Source organism: Phocoena phocoena, chromosome 5 (genome assembly GCF_963924675.1).
Source record: "Phocoena phocoena chromosome 5, mPhoPho1.1, whole genome shotgun sequence".
Classification (NCBI taxonomy): Eukaryota; Metazoa; Chordata; class Mammalia; order Artiodactyla; family Phocoenidae; genus Phocoena; species Phocoena phocoena.
The window spans coordinates 67,254,465-67,272,864 of record NC_089223.1 but is presented as its reverse complement, the minus strand read 5'-3'; the positions used below and the strand labels follow the sequence as shown (position 1 = coordinate 67,272,864).

The window sequence follows — 18,400 nt, the reverse complement described above, 5'->3', positions numbered from 1 at the left end:
CTCTGAAGTATGAAATAAAGGGCCCTAGGGGCAAGCAGATTTAGGGCTTCTAATGGGCTGTTTGCAGTAGAGAGGAAAGCAGGACCGTAATTTGTGAGCTCCATCTCCCTCTCTGATGGTCTCCTCACCTGAATTGAGTAGGAGCTCACAATTATCTAGAGATGGTGCCCACTTTTCACTGTGATTCGTCTCTGGAAAACACCTCATAAAGCAGAATGCAGAAAAAGAAATCATATTTTTTCATTGTACAATTAAAGTCCCAACTGGGTCCCAGTATGAAATTAATTATGGAAGTGACCAATAGAATTTCCCAAATGCAAAGACACAGGAACTTTAGATCTTGATGGTGATTAAATTAGTAAAATCAAAGTTCTATTTAAAAAGATATAAATGTACTAAATGCACTGATAGGACCCCAGTGTACTATACAGTGTGCTTACAGTTTTATTGTATGAGAAACTTGATCTGTTTCAAGTGAACATGTTAGTTACTATAAATATCATTGGAATATTCAATTACCATGAATTCTGCTTGGTGTCTTAGATGTTGTAAAGATCTGGGGGGGATTATTTGGGAGGACTCAGTCTCAAACAAAAAATAGTTAAGCTGTATAGTTAAGAGAAAAAGGTAAAGTAACGGTGTATCATATGCTACCACTGGTGTACAAAAAGGGAAATGCACACACATGCATTTTTCTTCCTGTGCACAGACTATCTCTGGGAGGATGCAGAAGAAAATGCTAACATTGTTGGCCTTCGCTAGGGGAACTAATAGGTGACAGGGGACAGAGGGACTCTTTTTACCTTTCAGAGTTTGGATTGAATTTATAATCTATTTAAAAGTATAATTTTAGGGGTTTCCCTGGTGGCGCAGTGGTTAAGAATCCACCTGCCAATGCAGGGGACGTGGGTTCGAGCCCTGGTCGGGGAAGATCCCACATGCCACGGAGCAACTAAGCCCGTGCACCACAACTACTGAGCCTGCGCTCTAGATCCTGCGAGCCACAACTACTGAGCCCACGCGCCACAACTACTGAAGCCCACGCGCCTACAGCCCGTGCTCCATAACAAGAGAAGCCACCGCGATGAGAAGCCCGTGCACCTCACCGAAGAGTAGCCACTGCTCGTGGCAACTAGAGAAAGCCCGTGTGCAGCAACAAAGATCCAACGCAGCCAAAAATTAAAAAAAAAAAAAAAAGTACAGTTTTAGTGGATTTAAAAATATGTAGCCTGTTTAAAAGTAGAAACTAAATTAAAAATGAAAGTGGTAACAGTCGAGGGAAATTTGAAGAGATGTTTTCTTTCCCTTCAGATAATTCTTTGTAGTAAGACAGACACAACAAAGTCATTTTGATATCTTTAGATTAAAATATCAAACTAGGACTCATTCTTTTGAAAAATAGTCATTATAAGCTGGTAAACAGGAAAAATTCCCTCTCCCTAATAATCAAATAAATGAAAATCAAAATATGCTATGACTTAATCATTAATTTGGTAAAGATTTTTAAAAAGAAATGCTTTTGGCAGGATTCAAAAGGCTCACCTTTTGGACTTCTGGCAGGGTTTCTGGAGGAAGTGAGAACTGGTATAACCTCCCGGGAAGGCAGTTGACCACAAGTATTGACTCTTTAAAATGCTTTTGCCTCTTGACATAGTAGTTGTACGTCTAAGAATCTTTTTAAGAATTATTTTAAGGAAATAATCAGAGGTGTAGTAAGAGATTAATTGACAAAGAAAGACGTTCCTCACAGTGTCAGAATCTTCCTAAATGGCCAAGAATAGGAAAATGGTTGCTTATTTTTGTGTGTATTTATCCAGTGCAAGAGTGTACGTACATAAACATGTTTTAGAAGAAAAACATTAATAAAACGAAAAACATGTTCTTGATATAACGTCCCACAAAAAGCAGAATATAATCCTCAATATGTGGTACAATTCCATTTATGTAAAAATACTTCTTCATATACACAGAAAAAGACATAGGGGAAATACATAGGAGTATTAGCTGGGATCATCTCATCTCAGTCCTAGGCGATCCTTCATTGCTTGTTCACAGTTCTGTATTTTTTAAATTTCTGCAGTGAATAGGCATTATGTTTGTTCATTTCAAAATGAAAAAAAACTTTTGTCATTAAAATAATTGTTGTTGGATCTAAGATTTTGAAGGTCTAACTATGGAGTTAAAATCTGTGGGTTGTTTTTGAAGTGGGGAGGAATAGGCAGTCACATGGCATTGTCCTGTGATGGTGCAAGTAGAACTTACTGACGGGTGAGCGCCATGGGGCACTAAGAAGCTGGCTGGATCCTCTTCCCGGGGTTCTCGCCGCAAGCAGTGAGGAGACTGCTGTAGACATACTTGAAGGGTGGCTCACTGTTATACAACATTGACTGAAATGGCCAATGTCTAGAGGATGTCATATTCTCTGCAAAGGTGTTATATTGATGGCTCCAAAATGGGGTGCTGTAAGCCCCTGCTGTGCTGCTGTCTCAAAGCGGATTTCATAGGACTATGGAGAAATGTTATATTCCCTCAGATTTGGCTCAACGAATTAGCAAACATTTACTAAGTGCCTGCTGTGGACCGGGCGGATTGCACAGCCCCCAGCACCTCCGAGGCTGTTGTGTGAATGAATGAACTGCCTGCAGAACTGTAAAGCAGTGAGCCTACAAATGCAGTCTCAGTCACAGCTTCTTTGGGGGGGCTGTGGGTTTGGTAAAGTCAACTTATATATTGTGGGACGAGGGGCAACATTTAAACTCCTTTAGAAAGTTTCTTAACAAAAATGTTCTACAAACATGACTCTCCATGTTTTCTAATGTCCTAGATCTGGCTGGTTAAATTAAATTAACAAATTTTGGTATTACAGGTAATTTCCTTTTTTTTTTTCCCCAGTGTTTGCTATGAAGATCTTAACACAAATAAACTAAAAATGCCTTCTTCTCTCCTGCTGCTCTTCCTGAAGAAATAGCACTGGACTGAGATTTACTGGACCCACATTCCACCTCCAGTTGTGCAAGTAACTAGCTGCATGACCTTGAGCAAAGCATGTTAACCTTGCCAAGACCTTCGTTTCTCACCAGTCTAGAAACTGAACCAGAATGGCCCTAAGGTCCCTTCTGGCTCTAAATAGCTATAAATCGGTCATCCTATATACGTTTATTATTCCTTTTTTTTTTTTTTTTTAAGAAAATGGAAGAGACTATTACTACTTTCCTGTCTGATTGTGTTTCTTTCTCTCTCTCACAAACAGGAGCGACCTCGGCTGTGGGTCTCCTTTACCTGCCCACGTGGGCAGCCGCTCTCTCTGGCTGTGTGCTCACCCTCTTCACGGCGTCCACGTGGCCTCAAGTGCTTGGACACCTTATCAGCTCAGGGTCAGGCCCTGGGAAAGCCATGACCACTGCCATGGTACTTTATCTTCTAGAAATATTTTTCTGTGCATGGTGCACAGCTTTTAAATTTGTCCCAGGAGGTGTGTACGCTAGAGAAAGATCTGATGTGCTTTTGGGTGAGTACATGTGAAAGGTCTGGATTCAAGTAACTACTCAAAAATCCCCTTCAGGACAAATAGACCCTCTTGGTTAAAAAAAAAACCTAGAGGAATGTCTAAATTACTATTTAAAAAGAAATTTCTTAATTCATTAATGAGTTTCAGTAATATTACTGCAAAGGCCTTGGAAGTGAGTAGCTGTGAAAAAAACAAGTTTAATCCATAATAAGTTATAAAAAGGTCCCCGTAACCCCATATTATATGATACGTAAGGAGAAAATATGATCATGGTGCTCACATTGCTATTTTGGTGGTAGGCTTGTAAATATATATAGGAAGTGTGATTTTTTTTGGTTCCCTTGAATTTTATGTATGGTTTTTATTTACCCTCTTTTTACCAAAAGATTTTTTCATATGTGAATCTTAGTGTAAATGGTAAATTCTCAAATCATAGAGTACATATCTTCCATTTCAGTGGTTATGAACTTATGTACCAAAATTCAAATAGCATGAACTTAGTTCAGTTTAATATTTCAGAAATTGTCTTCTGGCAATAGTGAAATTACTGATGTGTACCAAGCAGATACAGATCAAATGTTGCCTGTCATTTTAGTTTAAGTAAAACATGTCCAAAGCCTCCAGGATAAAATCTTTGAAAAACTGAGGAGACAAAACATGTTAATAGGGGATTCAGTTCTTGTTTGCTCAGACATTTTTCCATTTGTTCACTTACTCATTAAAAGATTATTGTGTACCTACTATGGTCCAGGCACAGTGCCAGGTGTAGGGGATTTAAGAGACATAGGGTCCTACCCACCTGGAGCTTCCGTGTAGTGGGGGAGATACCACACATCAGATTAGACAAATTCTTAGGGGGTTACACCTGGGGTAAGTGCTGCACAAAAGTCTGGGCTTCTACTTATGTTCGTCTGCAGTTCCCCCTTGTGCCCTTGGAATATATCCAATCACCCTGTACATTTTCACATAAACTTTTCTCCTCTATGAGCTAGACATCTGTTAGGACAGGCTGATTTGGAAGAGGTATTTTTCAATTATGTGAGATATTTTTAAAAACTTTTGAGGATTTGCTATTTCTGGTGGGACATCCAGGCTGTCAGCTGATCAGAGACATACATCGCTGCATTTCCTCTGTGATAATCTCGGCTTTGCGAACTTTGTATTTCTTCTGATTTCTTTCAGGTGTGTGTGTACTCTCTCCTGCTCTATCTTCCTATCCAATGCCCTGCTTTTTTCCTACTCCAGCTTGTTTGGGGGTCTGCCATGTGGAGCAAATGAATGAAAGTAAGAGCCATTCTAAGCATATATTTCTTTCTTTAGAATGTTATGAATGAAGGGTGTTTTTAGTTCCTTTTCGCTACTTAATGGAATTGCAGAAATCGTGCTTTATTCCAGCTTCAAACAACTAAGAATTCTTTTTAGTAAGAGTGACATTATGTCAATAAGGCCACAAAAACTAAGGAACATTAGTAATGTTCAGAGTAGCTTTGAATAATGATTGAAAAGAATCTGTATTAGATCAGAAACTAGATATAAATGTATTGTCTAGGTTTCTCCTGCTATTTCCTGGAAATTGCACATAACTTTTTTTTTTAGCCTTCCACCTAAGCATAACTTTTACTTGACATTCTCTAATATATATATAGTTCAACCATACCACTGTTTCCATTCTCATTATATACAACGTTAGAAGTATGTAGACTTCACGTGTAAGCTACATTGGAATGCACCCCAGTTAAGTTCATCTTTCTTGGCCCAGTGTGAGTTCCAGCATGCATCCTCTGTGTGGACCCACAATCCAGGCCAGAACTGTTGCCACAAACACTGCCGTATTAAGAACCTACAAATCCTCCTCTTGTGCTCCTCAACTCGGTGCCTGTGGTCCCTTCAGTGGAGAAGACTGAGTCCCTAAGGCAGTCCAGAAGGCTGCTTTCTCTTCTCCCCACCCTTCCCTGCATGACCAACAGTCAGTGACTGGCACTATTACCAACCTAACAACTAGGAAACACTCAGGAAATTCAAAGAAACCCCTCATCAGAAAAAGTTTGGATTTTTTTAATGTAAAGCATAATTTCTAGAACCCTACCTGATTTCTTATGATCATCTTAATTATCAAAAGTAATACTGGAGTAATTACTTAGGTACTGAGATAACTCAATAACTGAGTTTTCAGGATATGTCCATTTAAATGAAATCGAGGCTCCTGGAATTTACCATTAGAAGTATTTTTGGATTAGAATGTAATATATTCATCTTTCTTTTTTTTAACAGTGACAGTGATGCTAATTATTGGACTGAATATGCTACTTGGTCCCAAGAAAAGCCTTGATTTTCATCTTCAAACAAAAAGCAGTCCTAAAATGCTTTTCAGAGAGAGTGGAAAATACATGAAACTTGGTGAGTATAGTTTTGCTTCCTTTTTAAAAGCATTTTATTATCATATATGGCCTTTATTATGTTGAGGTTCATGGACTTCAGACTATACTACAAAGCTACAGTAATCAAGACAGTATGGGGACTTCCCTGGTGACGCAATGGTTGAGAATCCGCCTGCCAATGCAGGGGACACAGGTTCGAGCCCTGGTCTGGGAAGATCCCACATGCCGTGGAGCAGCTAAGCCCGTGCGCCACAACTACTGAGCCTGCACTCTAGAGCCCGCGAGCCACAACTACTGAGCCTGTATGCCACAACTACTGACGCCCGCGTGCCTAGAGCCCGTGCTCTGCAACGAGAAGCCACCGCGATGAGAAACCTGTGCACCACAACAAAGAGTAGCCCCAGCTTCGCAACTAGAGAAAACCCGCACACAGCAACAAAGACCCAGTGCAGCCAAAAACAAATAAATAAAATTTGAAAACAAAAACAAAAAAAACTCTAAAAAAAAAAAAGACAGTATAGTACTGGCACACACACAAAAATATAGATCAATGGAACAGGATAGAAAGCTCAGAGATAAACCCATGCACATATGGTCACCTTATCTTTGATAAAGGAGGCAAGAGTATACAATGGAGAAAAGACAGCCTCTTCAATAAGTGGTGCTGGGATAACTGGACAGCTACATGTAAAAGAATGAAATTAGAACACACCCTAACACCATACACAAAAATAAACTCAAAATGGATTAAAGACCTAAATGTAAGGCCAGACACTATAAAATGCTTAGAGGAAAATATAGGCAGAATACTCTATGACATAAATCACAGCAAAATCCTTTTTGACCCACCTCCTAGAGAAATGGAAATAAAAACAAAAATAAACAAATGGGACCTAATGAAACTTAAAAGCTTTTGCACAGCAAAGGAAATCATAAAAAAGATGAAAAGACAACCCACAGAATGGGAGAAAATATTTGCAAATGAAGCAACTGACAAAGGATTAAGCTCCAATATATACAAGCAGCTCATGCAGCTCGATATCAAAAAACCAAACAACCAAAAAAAAAATAAAAAAAAAAAAAAAAACCAAACAACCCAATCCAAAAATGGGCAGAATACCTAAATAGACATTTCTCCAACAAACACATGAAAAGATGCTCAACATCACAAATCATTAGAGAAAAGCAAAGCAAAACTACAATGAGGTATCACCTCACACCAGTCAGAATGGCCATCATCAAAAAATCTACAGACAATAAATGCTGGAGAGGGTGTGGAGAAAAGGGAACCCTCTTGCACTGTTGGTGGGAATGTAAGTAAAAGAAGCGAAATTGAGTTATTTGTAGTGAGGTGGATGGACCTAGAGTCTGTCATAAAGAGTGAAGTAAGTGAGAAAGAGAAAAACAAATACTGTATGTATGCTAGCACATATATATGGAATCTAAAAAAAAAAAAAAAAAAGGTTCTGATGAACCTAAGGGCAGGACAGGAATAAAGACACAGATGTACAGACTTGAGGACATAGAGGGGGGAAGTGCAAGCTGGGATGAAGAGAGAGTGGAATTGACATATATACACTACCAAATGTAAAATAGATAGCTAGTGGGAAGCAGCTGCATAGCACAGGGAGATCAGCTTGATGCTTTGTGACCACCTAGAGGGGTGGGATAGGGTGGGAGGGAGACGCAAGAGGGAGGGGATATGGGGATATACATATGCAGATAACTGATTCACTTTGTTATTCAGCAGAAACTAATACAACACTGTAAAGCAATTATACTCCAATAAAGACGTTAAAAAAAGCATTTTATTATGAAACATAAATTTTCAGACATATGAGATTAAAGAGTATGATGAACTCTCATGTACCCTTAAACCAGTTCCAACAATTATTAACATATGCTAATGTTGTTAATACCTATCTTATATTTTATGGTAAAATACTTTAAAGCAAATCTCTGATATTGTGTTTTTTCAACCATAAATACTCTGTATTAGTTTTGTTTCACTTCTAATGTAGATTTAACAGGTAGGATTTCCAAAATATTTTGCTGTGATAGTTGAGACCATTTATTTCATTTCTTGTTCTTTTTTGGAAGATTTAATATGTTAATGTTTGGAATATTGATGAGCTGGAAACTCAGGCATGAAATTAGTTTGCTATTCAGTCTGACTCATCTCAAAATATACTAGATTAAATAAAAATGTTTATTGAATGTGTAACATTTGCAGATAGTGTATTAGGATACAACATACTGCATAACTCCACAGCATTATGTAGAATACAAAGATATATAAAATCTGGTCTCTACCGTCAATGACTTGATGCTTTACTAGAGAAGACAGAATCTTATGGTGTAAAGAGCTAAAAAACAATTAAGAAGCTAAATAAAATTTAAATATATTTCTAAAGGAAATGTCATGAAGCAGTAAGATCATTATATAAACACTTTCATATATGTTCCATCATAATTTGAAAAAGTTATATTAAAATATAGGGGAAAAATTTTAATTTAGGTTGTTTTTTTTTTTGTATATATTCTTATATTTTAGGTTTGTCCCTTGAAATCAGGATCTGGTGGCTTTTGTTTGTTTGTTTTTAGTCCTGATAATCTTTGTCTTTATTATTACTATTATTATTAAATTATTTAATTCATTCATCAAATTGAGGCACTTGAAACAACTTATTCACAAAGTTGTTTAGATAGCTTTGTATGATTTTCCAAAACAAGCTTTGTTTTTTGGACCCATTTTTGGTTCACAGCAGAATTGAGCAGAAAGTACAGAGATTTCCCATAGGACCCTCTGAGCCCACTTATACACAGCCTTCCCTGCTAGTGACACGCCCTACCACAACTGATGAACCTACAACGAAACAGGACTATCACCCAAAGCCCTTTGTTTACATTAGGACTCATTCTTTTTTTTTTTTTTTTGCGGTACGCGGGCCTCTCACTGTTGTGGCCTCTCCCGTTGCGGAGCACATGCTCCGGACGCGCAGGCTCAGCGGCCATGGCTCACGGGCCCAGCCGCTCCGCGGCATGTGGGATCTTACCGGACCGGGGCACGAACCCGCTTCCCCTGCATCGGCAAGCGGACTCCCAACCACTGCGCCACCAGGGAAGCCCAGGACTCATTCTTGATGTTGTACAGTCTGTAGTTTTTGATGAATGTATGATGATATATATCCACCATTGTAATATCATATGGCATAGTGTCACTGCCTTAAAAATCCTCTGTGCTCTGCCTGTTCATCCCTCCCTCCCCCTGCCAATGGCAATGACTGTCTGCTTTTTTTAAAAAAATTAATAGATATTATTTTTCAGAGCAGTTTTAGGTTTACAGACAAATTGAGCAGAAAGTGTGGAGTTCCATATATCGGCTCCCACTCCCACCTCCTCAGTTTCCACCATTATTAACATCTTGCATTATTGCGGTGCATTTGTTACAATTGCTGAGCCAATATTGATACATTATTATTCACTAAAGTCCACAGTTTAATTAGAGTTCACTCTTTTTTTTTTATGTGTTCTGTGGGTTTTGACAAATGTGTAATGACATTTATCCACTGTACAGTATCATACAGAATAGTTTCACTGTCGTAAACATGGTAATGTGCTCAGCCAGTTCATCCTTCCCTCCTTCCTCCAGACCCTGGCAACCACTGACCTCCTTACTGTCTCCATTGTTTGTTTTACTAGAATGTCAATCTTCATCTTTTAACTTGAAATGTAATTTATTTTTGTCGTGATTTCCCTTGTGTTATGATTTATTTCCATACTCTTACTTTGCTTGTTCTACTTTCTCTAGGTGTATTTTTCCTCTTTTTTCTTCTTGCTTTTGCATTGACTGGGTTTTCTTTTTCCTTTTTTCTTATCCTTCTCCTCTCCACTCCTGTTTCTAGGTTGGAAATTATACCTTCAATTTCTTTTTTTCAGTAGTTGGTTATTTTTTTCTCAGAACATTAAAGATAGTATTCCCCTATCGTCTGACTTCCATTTTTTGCTTTTGAGAAGTCAGCCATCAGTGTAATCTTTGCTCTTTTGAACATACAGTGGCTTTTCTCTCTGGCAGCATTTAAGATTTTTCTTTGTTTTGGTGTTCTGAGTTTCACTGTAATACATCTGGATGTGGATCCAGCCCCTCCCTTACTTGCGAGTGTTTGGGCTTTTTGAATCTGAAGAGTCATTTATTTTAATCAATTCTGGAAAATTCTCAGCATTATTTCTGCAAATATTACCTCTTTCCCTTCTCTCCTTTTTTGACTCCAGTTAGATATGTGTTGGATCTTCTTATTCTCTTCTTCATGTCCCTTAACCTCTTTCATATTCTCTACCTTTGTTTTTAAGCTGCCCCTTGTACTAATTCTCCATTAAGTTTTGTCTAATCTGCTTTTTATCTTGTCCATTGAGTTTCTAATTTTAATTGTTATAATTATCATATAATTTTATTTCTAGAAGTCTAATTTCTTTACAAATTTTCTTGCCCATTAATTTAATCTCATATTTCTTAGTTATCCCATTGAATATCCTCTTTTATTTTTCTAAACATGTTAAGCATGTTTATTTTATATTCGATTCTAAAATTTTTAATATCTGAAGTATTTTGGGTTTGATTCAGCAGGGTGTTTTTGCTGTGGTTCCTGCTCATGGAGACTTGCTTTCTTGTATATTATTTCCTGTATATATTTGTGATTTATTTTTATTTTAGTTCATGGTTCTTGGAACATTTTTAGGGAAGCTTCTTTGAAACCTGAGTTTGAAGTATGGGTTATATATGCATGTCACACATGAAAATTAACCCAGGAACTAGACATTGCCCCTTTACATACAATCTCGGCCAATAAATTCAATATTTTCATAAAGTTATTTTTTTAAAAAAGAAACTTAGTTTCTTCTAAACAATTATTTCTGGTTTCTGTTTAGTTTTGTGGCTGCTTTTCAGTGTGGAGTTGTTGGGATCAGGACTACGGCATAAAACCTATGAGAAGAAATTGGGAAGAGGGGTAAGTCATTAAAAGTTTTGATATAGAATTTTATATGATATATGGCCTACAGAGCACAGAAAGGAGTTCTGACTTTATTTTTCTTGCAGTGGAAGCCACCAGAATATTTCAAGCAGGAGCAGGAAGAAATATGATCTATATTAACTTGGCTGCTCTGTGAAGAATGGATTGTAGAGTAGAAGCAGGGAGATAAGTTATGAGGCTTTTTCAGTTGCCCAGGAGAGAGACCCTGGAAGTTTGGATGGGAGCCGTGGCCCTGGAGTTGGAGAGGAGTGGGTAGACTTAGAATATATTTTGAAAGTAAAGCTGATAGGAGTTGCTGATGGATTAGATGACACTGAATGAGAAGAGAGAAAGAATCAAGGACGACTTCTGTGTTTTGGCTTGAGCAACTGGATGGAGGGTGGTGGCATTTACTGACGTGGGAATAACAGGTTTTGGAGTGGTGAGAGCCAGAGTTAATCATAGGTATGTAGTTATGTGAAAAGCTATAACTTGATGAATATAATCGCCTCTCAAAGTCTCTCTTGATGGTTCTGTTCTCTTTATAGGACATTCAGTAAACTGAGTAATATTGCTTGCATAGAGATGTGATTCACACCTCACTGCTGTAGCACAATGAGCTGTTTAGGTTAAGTGGTGGCCTTCCTATGTAAAGAGGTGGTGCTTACCCTTCTCTCAGCTTGAACTTGTATGTTCCACTTTGAGTTGTTTTTTTCAGTTGTGGTGATAGTGTTGGTCTAATCTGGCCATACTCTTTCACAGGATCCCTGTTGTTGATCCGTTGGTATTAGTTTGAAATAGATGGTTAGTGTTGGGCACTGCATTCTCTGACTGGACCCATGGGCTCAAAAGAGGACTCTTCAGAGGGTGCTGTGCTCCTGAACCTTGGCCTTGCCAGCGCAGTGGGGAGCAACACCACGTATAACGCAGAGTTGGCAGACCACTCTGTAAATATGGTAAAGGACTCTGTGTACCCCTCTGTGGTCTCATTCTCTGATATAAGGGTAACCCCTTCCTGCATATGCTCGTTATCATATTCATGCATTTCTTTATATTGTTATTACACATGACACACCTCTATACAATATTGTATTTTTCCATGTTTTTAACTTTATCTAAATAACATCTGACATATATATTTTGCAACTTAATTTTTTTTTTTTTTTTCTTTGTGGTATGTGGGCCTCTCACTGTTGTGGCCTCTCCCGTTGCGGAGCACAAGCTCCAGACGCGCAGCCTCAGCAGCCATGGCTCACGGGCCCAGCCGCTCCGTGGGATGTGGGATCTTCCCAGACCGGGGTACGAACCCGTGTCCCCTGCATCGGCAGGCGGACTCTCAACCACTTGCGCCACCAGGGAAGCCCTGCAACTTAATTTTTTATTTAAAATAATCCTGGTGAGATTCATCCATATGGAAATATGTAGCCCTAATTCATTTATTAGGGCTGTGTAGTATTCCATTTTATGTATGATCTTTTTTTATTCATTTTCCTATTTTTCCTATTGAAACAACAGCCAGGTTGTTTCTAATTTTTTGCTTTTATAAACAGTGCTTATCAGAAATATCACTTTCTAAACATTCTTCCTAACTTCCAAGCCTAAGCTAGAAATTCACAGATTATAAAATACCTACTAGCAAATATCTCCTTATTATTATGCATTAGCTGTGGGCAGATGCCTAAAAAATATCCTTTGCTGAAATATGAATTTTGGTGGAGAGAGGTGGAGAAGAGTGGATCACTGAAACTGCCATTGTTCATTCATCCTAAATTATCATTAAAACAATTCCTCAGGCACCAGCCACAGAGGTCTCTGCCGCCATCTGGCCTTTCAGGTTTGGCTTTGACAGTGAAGGATGGTCTAATTTAGAAAGATCAGCTCAACTGCTCAGTCAAACAGGTAAGTCTTACTGAAATTATTTCCAGGTTTTGAGAAACTCCTACTCTTATGTTTATTTTGAGCAAGATCGTAAGTAATAGGAGGAGGGTTTGCTGGGTCACAAACTAATCTCTTAAAAGGGCTTTACTTTGGTGGGCGGCTACAGGAGGATTAAGCTTCTGTAACCACATCTGTGTTTGCTTGAGAGCAATTAATTCAGTTGATTCTGAACAAAGTCTCGTACTGGGTATCTGCAGGAGAATCTTGTCATGCCTTTGCTCTTGGAAATGCCCCTGCTAGTGACTCCTGTCACTTGGGAACCCACTGTTGGGGACCAGAAAATTGTCAGATGAAAAGGCAGAATGGGTTGGAGTGATACTCATTTGCAAAGCAAATTGCTTTCTAGAGCCTGAGGGCCAATTTTATTTGTTTCTGTGCCCTGGGGTACTCATCTTTGGATGAAGCATCCTTTAAAATATGTGGGTGTTTTGTTCTTAGATCAGCTACATGGAGAATGGAGCAAGAGATTTAAAGGGCTAAACTGTTCTAGTTATTCCTAATGATAAGCATGTCTCCTGAGAAATAGCTGAGGGTCTGTATGATTCTAATGCCATTAAGAAATTTCTCTGGCCCTTAGTCCTTTAGTCCTGATTACAGGCCTCTGGGGCACATCTGACCAGGGTATCTGAATAAACTTACTTCTGTGTCAGTACAATGGAGATGTTTGCCCAGGAATAAAACACTACTGTATACTCTATTGTTTCTGAACATAAATTGGATATTTGAGAAAGGTATTAAGCTTATTTGAAATTTGGGGAATGATGTTAATATTTGAAAATTTACAAGTTATGTTTTTATCCTTTCCTACATTTCTTCAAGGTGTCCCATGTTTTAATTATATTCAAAATATGGTAAAAAAAAATTTTACAGCTCAGATTTGAACCAGTTCACTTTAGTAACTCATTAGGAATTACTTTGGTTTTTGATTTACGAGTAAAGGCAGGGGATTAAAGAATCAAGTTTTGCTAATTGTTTTCACATTGCTATGGTTAATCACCATGTGCATTTTTTTTTTTCTGAACAGGTGCAGATTTCATAACAATTTTGGAGAGCGATGCTTCTAAGCCCTATATTGGGAACAATGACCTGACCATGTGGTTAGTGGAGAAGCTGGGTTTCTATACCAACTTTGGTCCAAGTGCAAGGGATCACACTTGGGGGTGAGTGTCCCTTCGGAATTAATCCCAAACATATCCCTGAAAGACTAGGCAGCATGGGCTTGGAGTGGAAAGTTGATATTGTTATACCTTAATCCTATGAATATGTCCCAGTGATGCTTCTTGGAGGATGAGGAGGTGCTGAAGATATGCATCTTCCATCCTGTTTTAATGGCTTCCCTTTTGCGGGATACTTTCAGTTCTTCACTCTTATAAACCATTTAGTGTAGGAGCTGAGGCTACAGCACTAAACGTGTCTGTCCTGGATGCTGTCCTCATGGAGCTTACATTATAGTGTGAAGAGACGGAAAATAATCATGGACACACAGAAATAAATAATTTGAGACAATGGTAAGTGCTGTGTAGAAAAGGAGAGCGGCTGGGTGGGCAGGGCAGCAGGGGATGCTGCTGTAGGTAGCGTGGTCAGGAAGGTCTCTCTGCCGACCTCATGATGGGGAGGACCCAGGACCCACTGTGGGAGGAGCCAGTGTAAAGACTTGAGGCCAGGTCAGTCTTGGTGTGCCGGAGCACAGGGTTTGAGGGGGAACTAGTAAGAAAGGAGGTCAAAGGTGGGCCCCTGATCTTACAGGGTCCCATAAGCCATGCTAAGCACTGATTTAGTTCAGTTTTTTAAAAATAAATTTATTTATTTTTATTTATTTTTGGCTGTGTCTGGTCCTTGTTGCTGTGCGCGGGCTTTTCTCTAGTTGCGGCGAGCTGGGGCTACTCTTCGTTGTGGTGTGTGGGCTTCTCATTGCAGTGGCTTCTCTTGCTGCAGAGCACGGGCTCTAGGCACGCGGGCTTCAGTAGTTGTGGCTCATGGGCTCTAGTTGTGGCTCACAGGCTCTAGAGCGCAGACTCAGTAGTTGTGACACACCGGCTTAGTTGCTCCACGGCACATGGGATTTTCCCGGACCAGGGCTCGAACCCATGTCCCCTGCATTGGCAGGCGGATCCTTAACCACTGTGCCACCACGGAAGCCCTTTAATTCAGTTTTGATAGGAAACCACTGGAGGATTGTAAACACGGGAGCAATCTGATCTGATTTACATTTTTGAAAGGTCATTCCGGCTGTTCCTAGAAAAACAGATTGTCAGGGGGCAGGAGTGGGAGCAGGGAGACAGGTGATGAGGTAGGGGCATTAGCACAGGTGAGAAATGACAGTGGGAGGCGTGGAGATGGAGAGAAGGGGTCAAACTCAGGAGCTATCTTGGAGCAGGGCTGACAGGACTTCCTGATGGTTTAGATATCGGGGCCGGAAGTGACAAGGATAGCACCAGGGTGTTTTACCTGAGTCCCTGATAGGAGATGATGCCCTTTAATGGGACAGGAATGACCAGGTGAGCATCAGTATTGTGCTAAACTGAAGATGCCCCTGGACGGTCAAGTGACGTCCATAGGTGCTTGTGTGCAGCCTGGAGGGCCGAGTGGGACAGCACAGGCTGGGCCTGTGCATTCAGGGATCATCACTGTAGGCATGGTTCTGTCAGAAGAACTTCAGGAGGAGGCCAGACAGTGCGCCCAGCCTGAGGTCTGAGCTCTGATCATCCTTTCCATATGTAGTTCTTTGACTTAGAGTGAGGCGGAACGGGTTCTCCTATCTTTATCGGACCATTTGTAATTTCTAATTTTGTAAATTGTTGCACTGTGTCCTGGCTGGCAAGGTCATACATTCTCAAATGCGTTGATTAATATTAGAATTGTTTATGCAGATAAGTTGCCAGAGTAACAGTGCTAGTAAAATGGAGTTTGTGTATCCTAATTCTGCCCTTTTCGTGTTTCCATAGCACTTTTTTTTTTTATTAATTAATTAATTTATTTTTGCTGTGCTGGGTCTTCATTTCTGTGCGAGGGCTTTCTCTAGTTGTGGCAAGCGGGGGCCACTCTTCATCGCGGTGCGTGGTCCTCTCACTATCACGGCCTCTCTTGTTGCGGAGCGCAGGCTCCAGACGTGTAGGCTCAGTAATTGTGGCTCACGGGCCCAGTTGCTCCGCAGCATGTGGGATCCTCCCAGACCAGGGCTCGAACCCATGTCCCCTGCATTGGCAGGCAGACCCTCAACCACTGCGCCACCAGGGAAGCCCTCCATAGCACTTATTAAACAGAGTTGATAGTGTTCTTGGTGGCACAGTGAGACGTGCTGAATAGCCCAGATGCAATGAACAGTCTGGCAGACTGCCCCATACCTCTCTGCCACATTATTGCTCTCAGTGCCCCTCAGTGGGTTGCTTGAAGTGTGCACATCCCTCTTGAACACATATTCTTAGTCCCGTTTGCATGATATGGTGGGACCAATAGTGACGCACGTGTTTCTTTCCATTGGAATACAGGATTATGGTTTTGTCAAGATACCGCATTGTGAAATCAGAGCATCACCTTCTTCCGTCACCAGAGGGCGAGATTGCACCAGCCATCACTCTGACTGTTACCATTTCTGACAAACTGGTGGATTTTGTTGTGACCCACTTTGGGAATCGTGAGTGGGTTTCTTCGGTCTTTCTTGAAGTACACAAATGCCAAGAAATATTATTAACACATTACTTTGACTTCCATGCATTGACCTTTCTTACTTTCTTCTTTTTTTTTTTTCCAAAGTATTTTACTCTGTGTTGCCGGTTTTAAAAATCAGGCATAGAGGGAGTTCCCTGGTGGCCTAGTGGTTAGAACTCTGGGCTTTCACTGCCGGAGCCCGGGTTCAATCCCTGGTCCAGGAACTGAGATCCTGCAAGCCGTGTGGCGTGGCCCCCCACCAAAAAAAAGATAAAGGAAAAAAAATCAGGCATAGAAACCTTTGAGATGCAGGCAGTCCTTAACGGTGGTACAAGGCAGCATGATGGCCATGTTAGCCAGCAGTTACTGAGCAGGTGCTGTGCTAAGTGCATTATTGTATTTAATCCTCATTTTGTATAACGTTAGTACTATTATAGCTCCATTTTACAGATAAATAAACTAGACTGAAGGTTAGAAGACTTGTCTATCCTGGGTCACACAGCTAGGAATTAAGTAGACCCAACTCAGCCTGCAAGTGCTTAAAACCACATGGTAAACCAGACTACGGAAAGATGAAATTCCCTTTTCCTACAGGATTACTCCAGTTGGAAGTACTGTTGGGATTTGAGAGTACTAAATAACATTTCTTTTTCCCTCATGTTTTCAGTCAACTGAGAGGTAGGCAGAGGAATCTGGCAGGAAGATCAAAATATCTCTTTTGATTCTGATAAACGTATTTGGACAACATGGCTTAAGTGTGTCCACATGGACCTGCTAATACATTCCCCCAACAATACATGATGCTGGCTCCCCCGAAGCAGCTGACCTACCTGGCAGGGGCAGAGTCTGTCCTGTCAAACTCTCCCCTTAGTGGAGAAGATAACACAAGGAAACACCCTTTCTGCAAACCGGCAGGTTCCAGAGAGAAGAGTGAGGAAGTGTTTGAGACAAGCATGCCCAGTTTATTCTTACAAACTTAATTAATTACAAAAATCCTCCTAAGAAGTAAAGGGTGAGAGGGAGAGAGGCCAGAGATGATTTTCTGAGTCGGTTCCCCTCCAAGGAGACATGAAGAATGGGGAATGAATTTTATCCCCAAAGAATAACATTCACAACCAGTGACTTAGTACTGAATAAATCACGAATAATACCAGCAATATGTTGTTAAAGCAAAGATAAAAGTATATAATTTATACTGTACCGTACCAAACATTCTCTAATAGTAATTGAAAACACAAATGCAAAGTGCTTAGCGTTATAAAATACAGCGTATGGGCCCTGTCCACATTAATGATACAGGAGGCCACAGAGCTTTACAATGACATACAGAACATTAGAAAAACAACAAACAAAATACGGGTAGCAGACATATTCGTTCTGTTTAGGTGAAACTTACGGTATGACAGAACCCAGCATTGTTGTACTGTAAGTTTCACCTAAGCAAAATGAGTATGGCTGCTACCCATATTTTCCTATTCCCTTTTTCTCGCAGTATTACATGGATCTGTGAAGGCGTACTTGACTGTTTTCTGAAATAAGTCAGAGCATAAGGAATATAACCCAACCATTCAAATGTAATTAATGTGAACTGTTTGCTAATCAGACTCTTGCTGGTCTTCTTAGAAATGGGAAGGGTGTTTGGAGGACGGATGGTATAGACAGTCCACATCTCTGTAAAAAGATGTTTGAAGAAACGCTTTCTGTTTCTCCCAGCAATTTTCAGGTTGCAAGTATAGACATTCAGAAATTCTGCTGAGCTTAAATTGCACTTGAATTGGGTTTATCTTTTAAAAAATAGGCACTTTTGTGTTTAAAGGTTGCAAGGTCTCAACCTAAGAAACAGTTGAGTATACTCCATCCTGTTTTCCTTTGCTTTTTTCCCCCTGCCCCCTGTAACTCCCTCTGACCTCTAAAATGTG

General features: G+C 40.0%; 1 protein-coding gene across 1 annotated transcript in view; it reads left to right on the top strand.

The window, feature by feature from the left end:
* Nucleotides 1–18,400, top strand: part of CWH43 (cell wall biogenesis 43 C-terminal homolog) — a 47,946-nt gene that overhangs the window by 16,151 nt on the left and 13,395 nt on the right. The window contains exons 7-12 of the mRNA XM_065877959.1: nucleotides 3,251–3,508; nucleotides 5,780–5,905; nucleotides 10,813–10,892; nucleotides 12,689–12,794; nucleotides 13,858–13,993; nucleotides 16,322–16,471. Coding sequence (XP_065734031.1) covers nucleotides 3,251–3,508; nucleotides 5,780–5,905; nucleotides 10,813–10,892; nucleotides 12,689–12,794; nucleotides 13,858–13,993; nucleotides 16,322–16,471 — 856 coding nt within the window. The remainder of the gene's footprint in view (nucleotides 1–3,250; nucleotides 3,509–5,779; nucleotides 5,906–10,812; nucleotides 10,893–12,688; nucleotides 12,795–13,857; nucleotides 13,994–16,321; nucleotides 16,472–18,400) is intronic.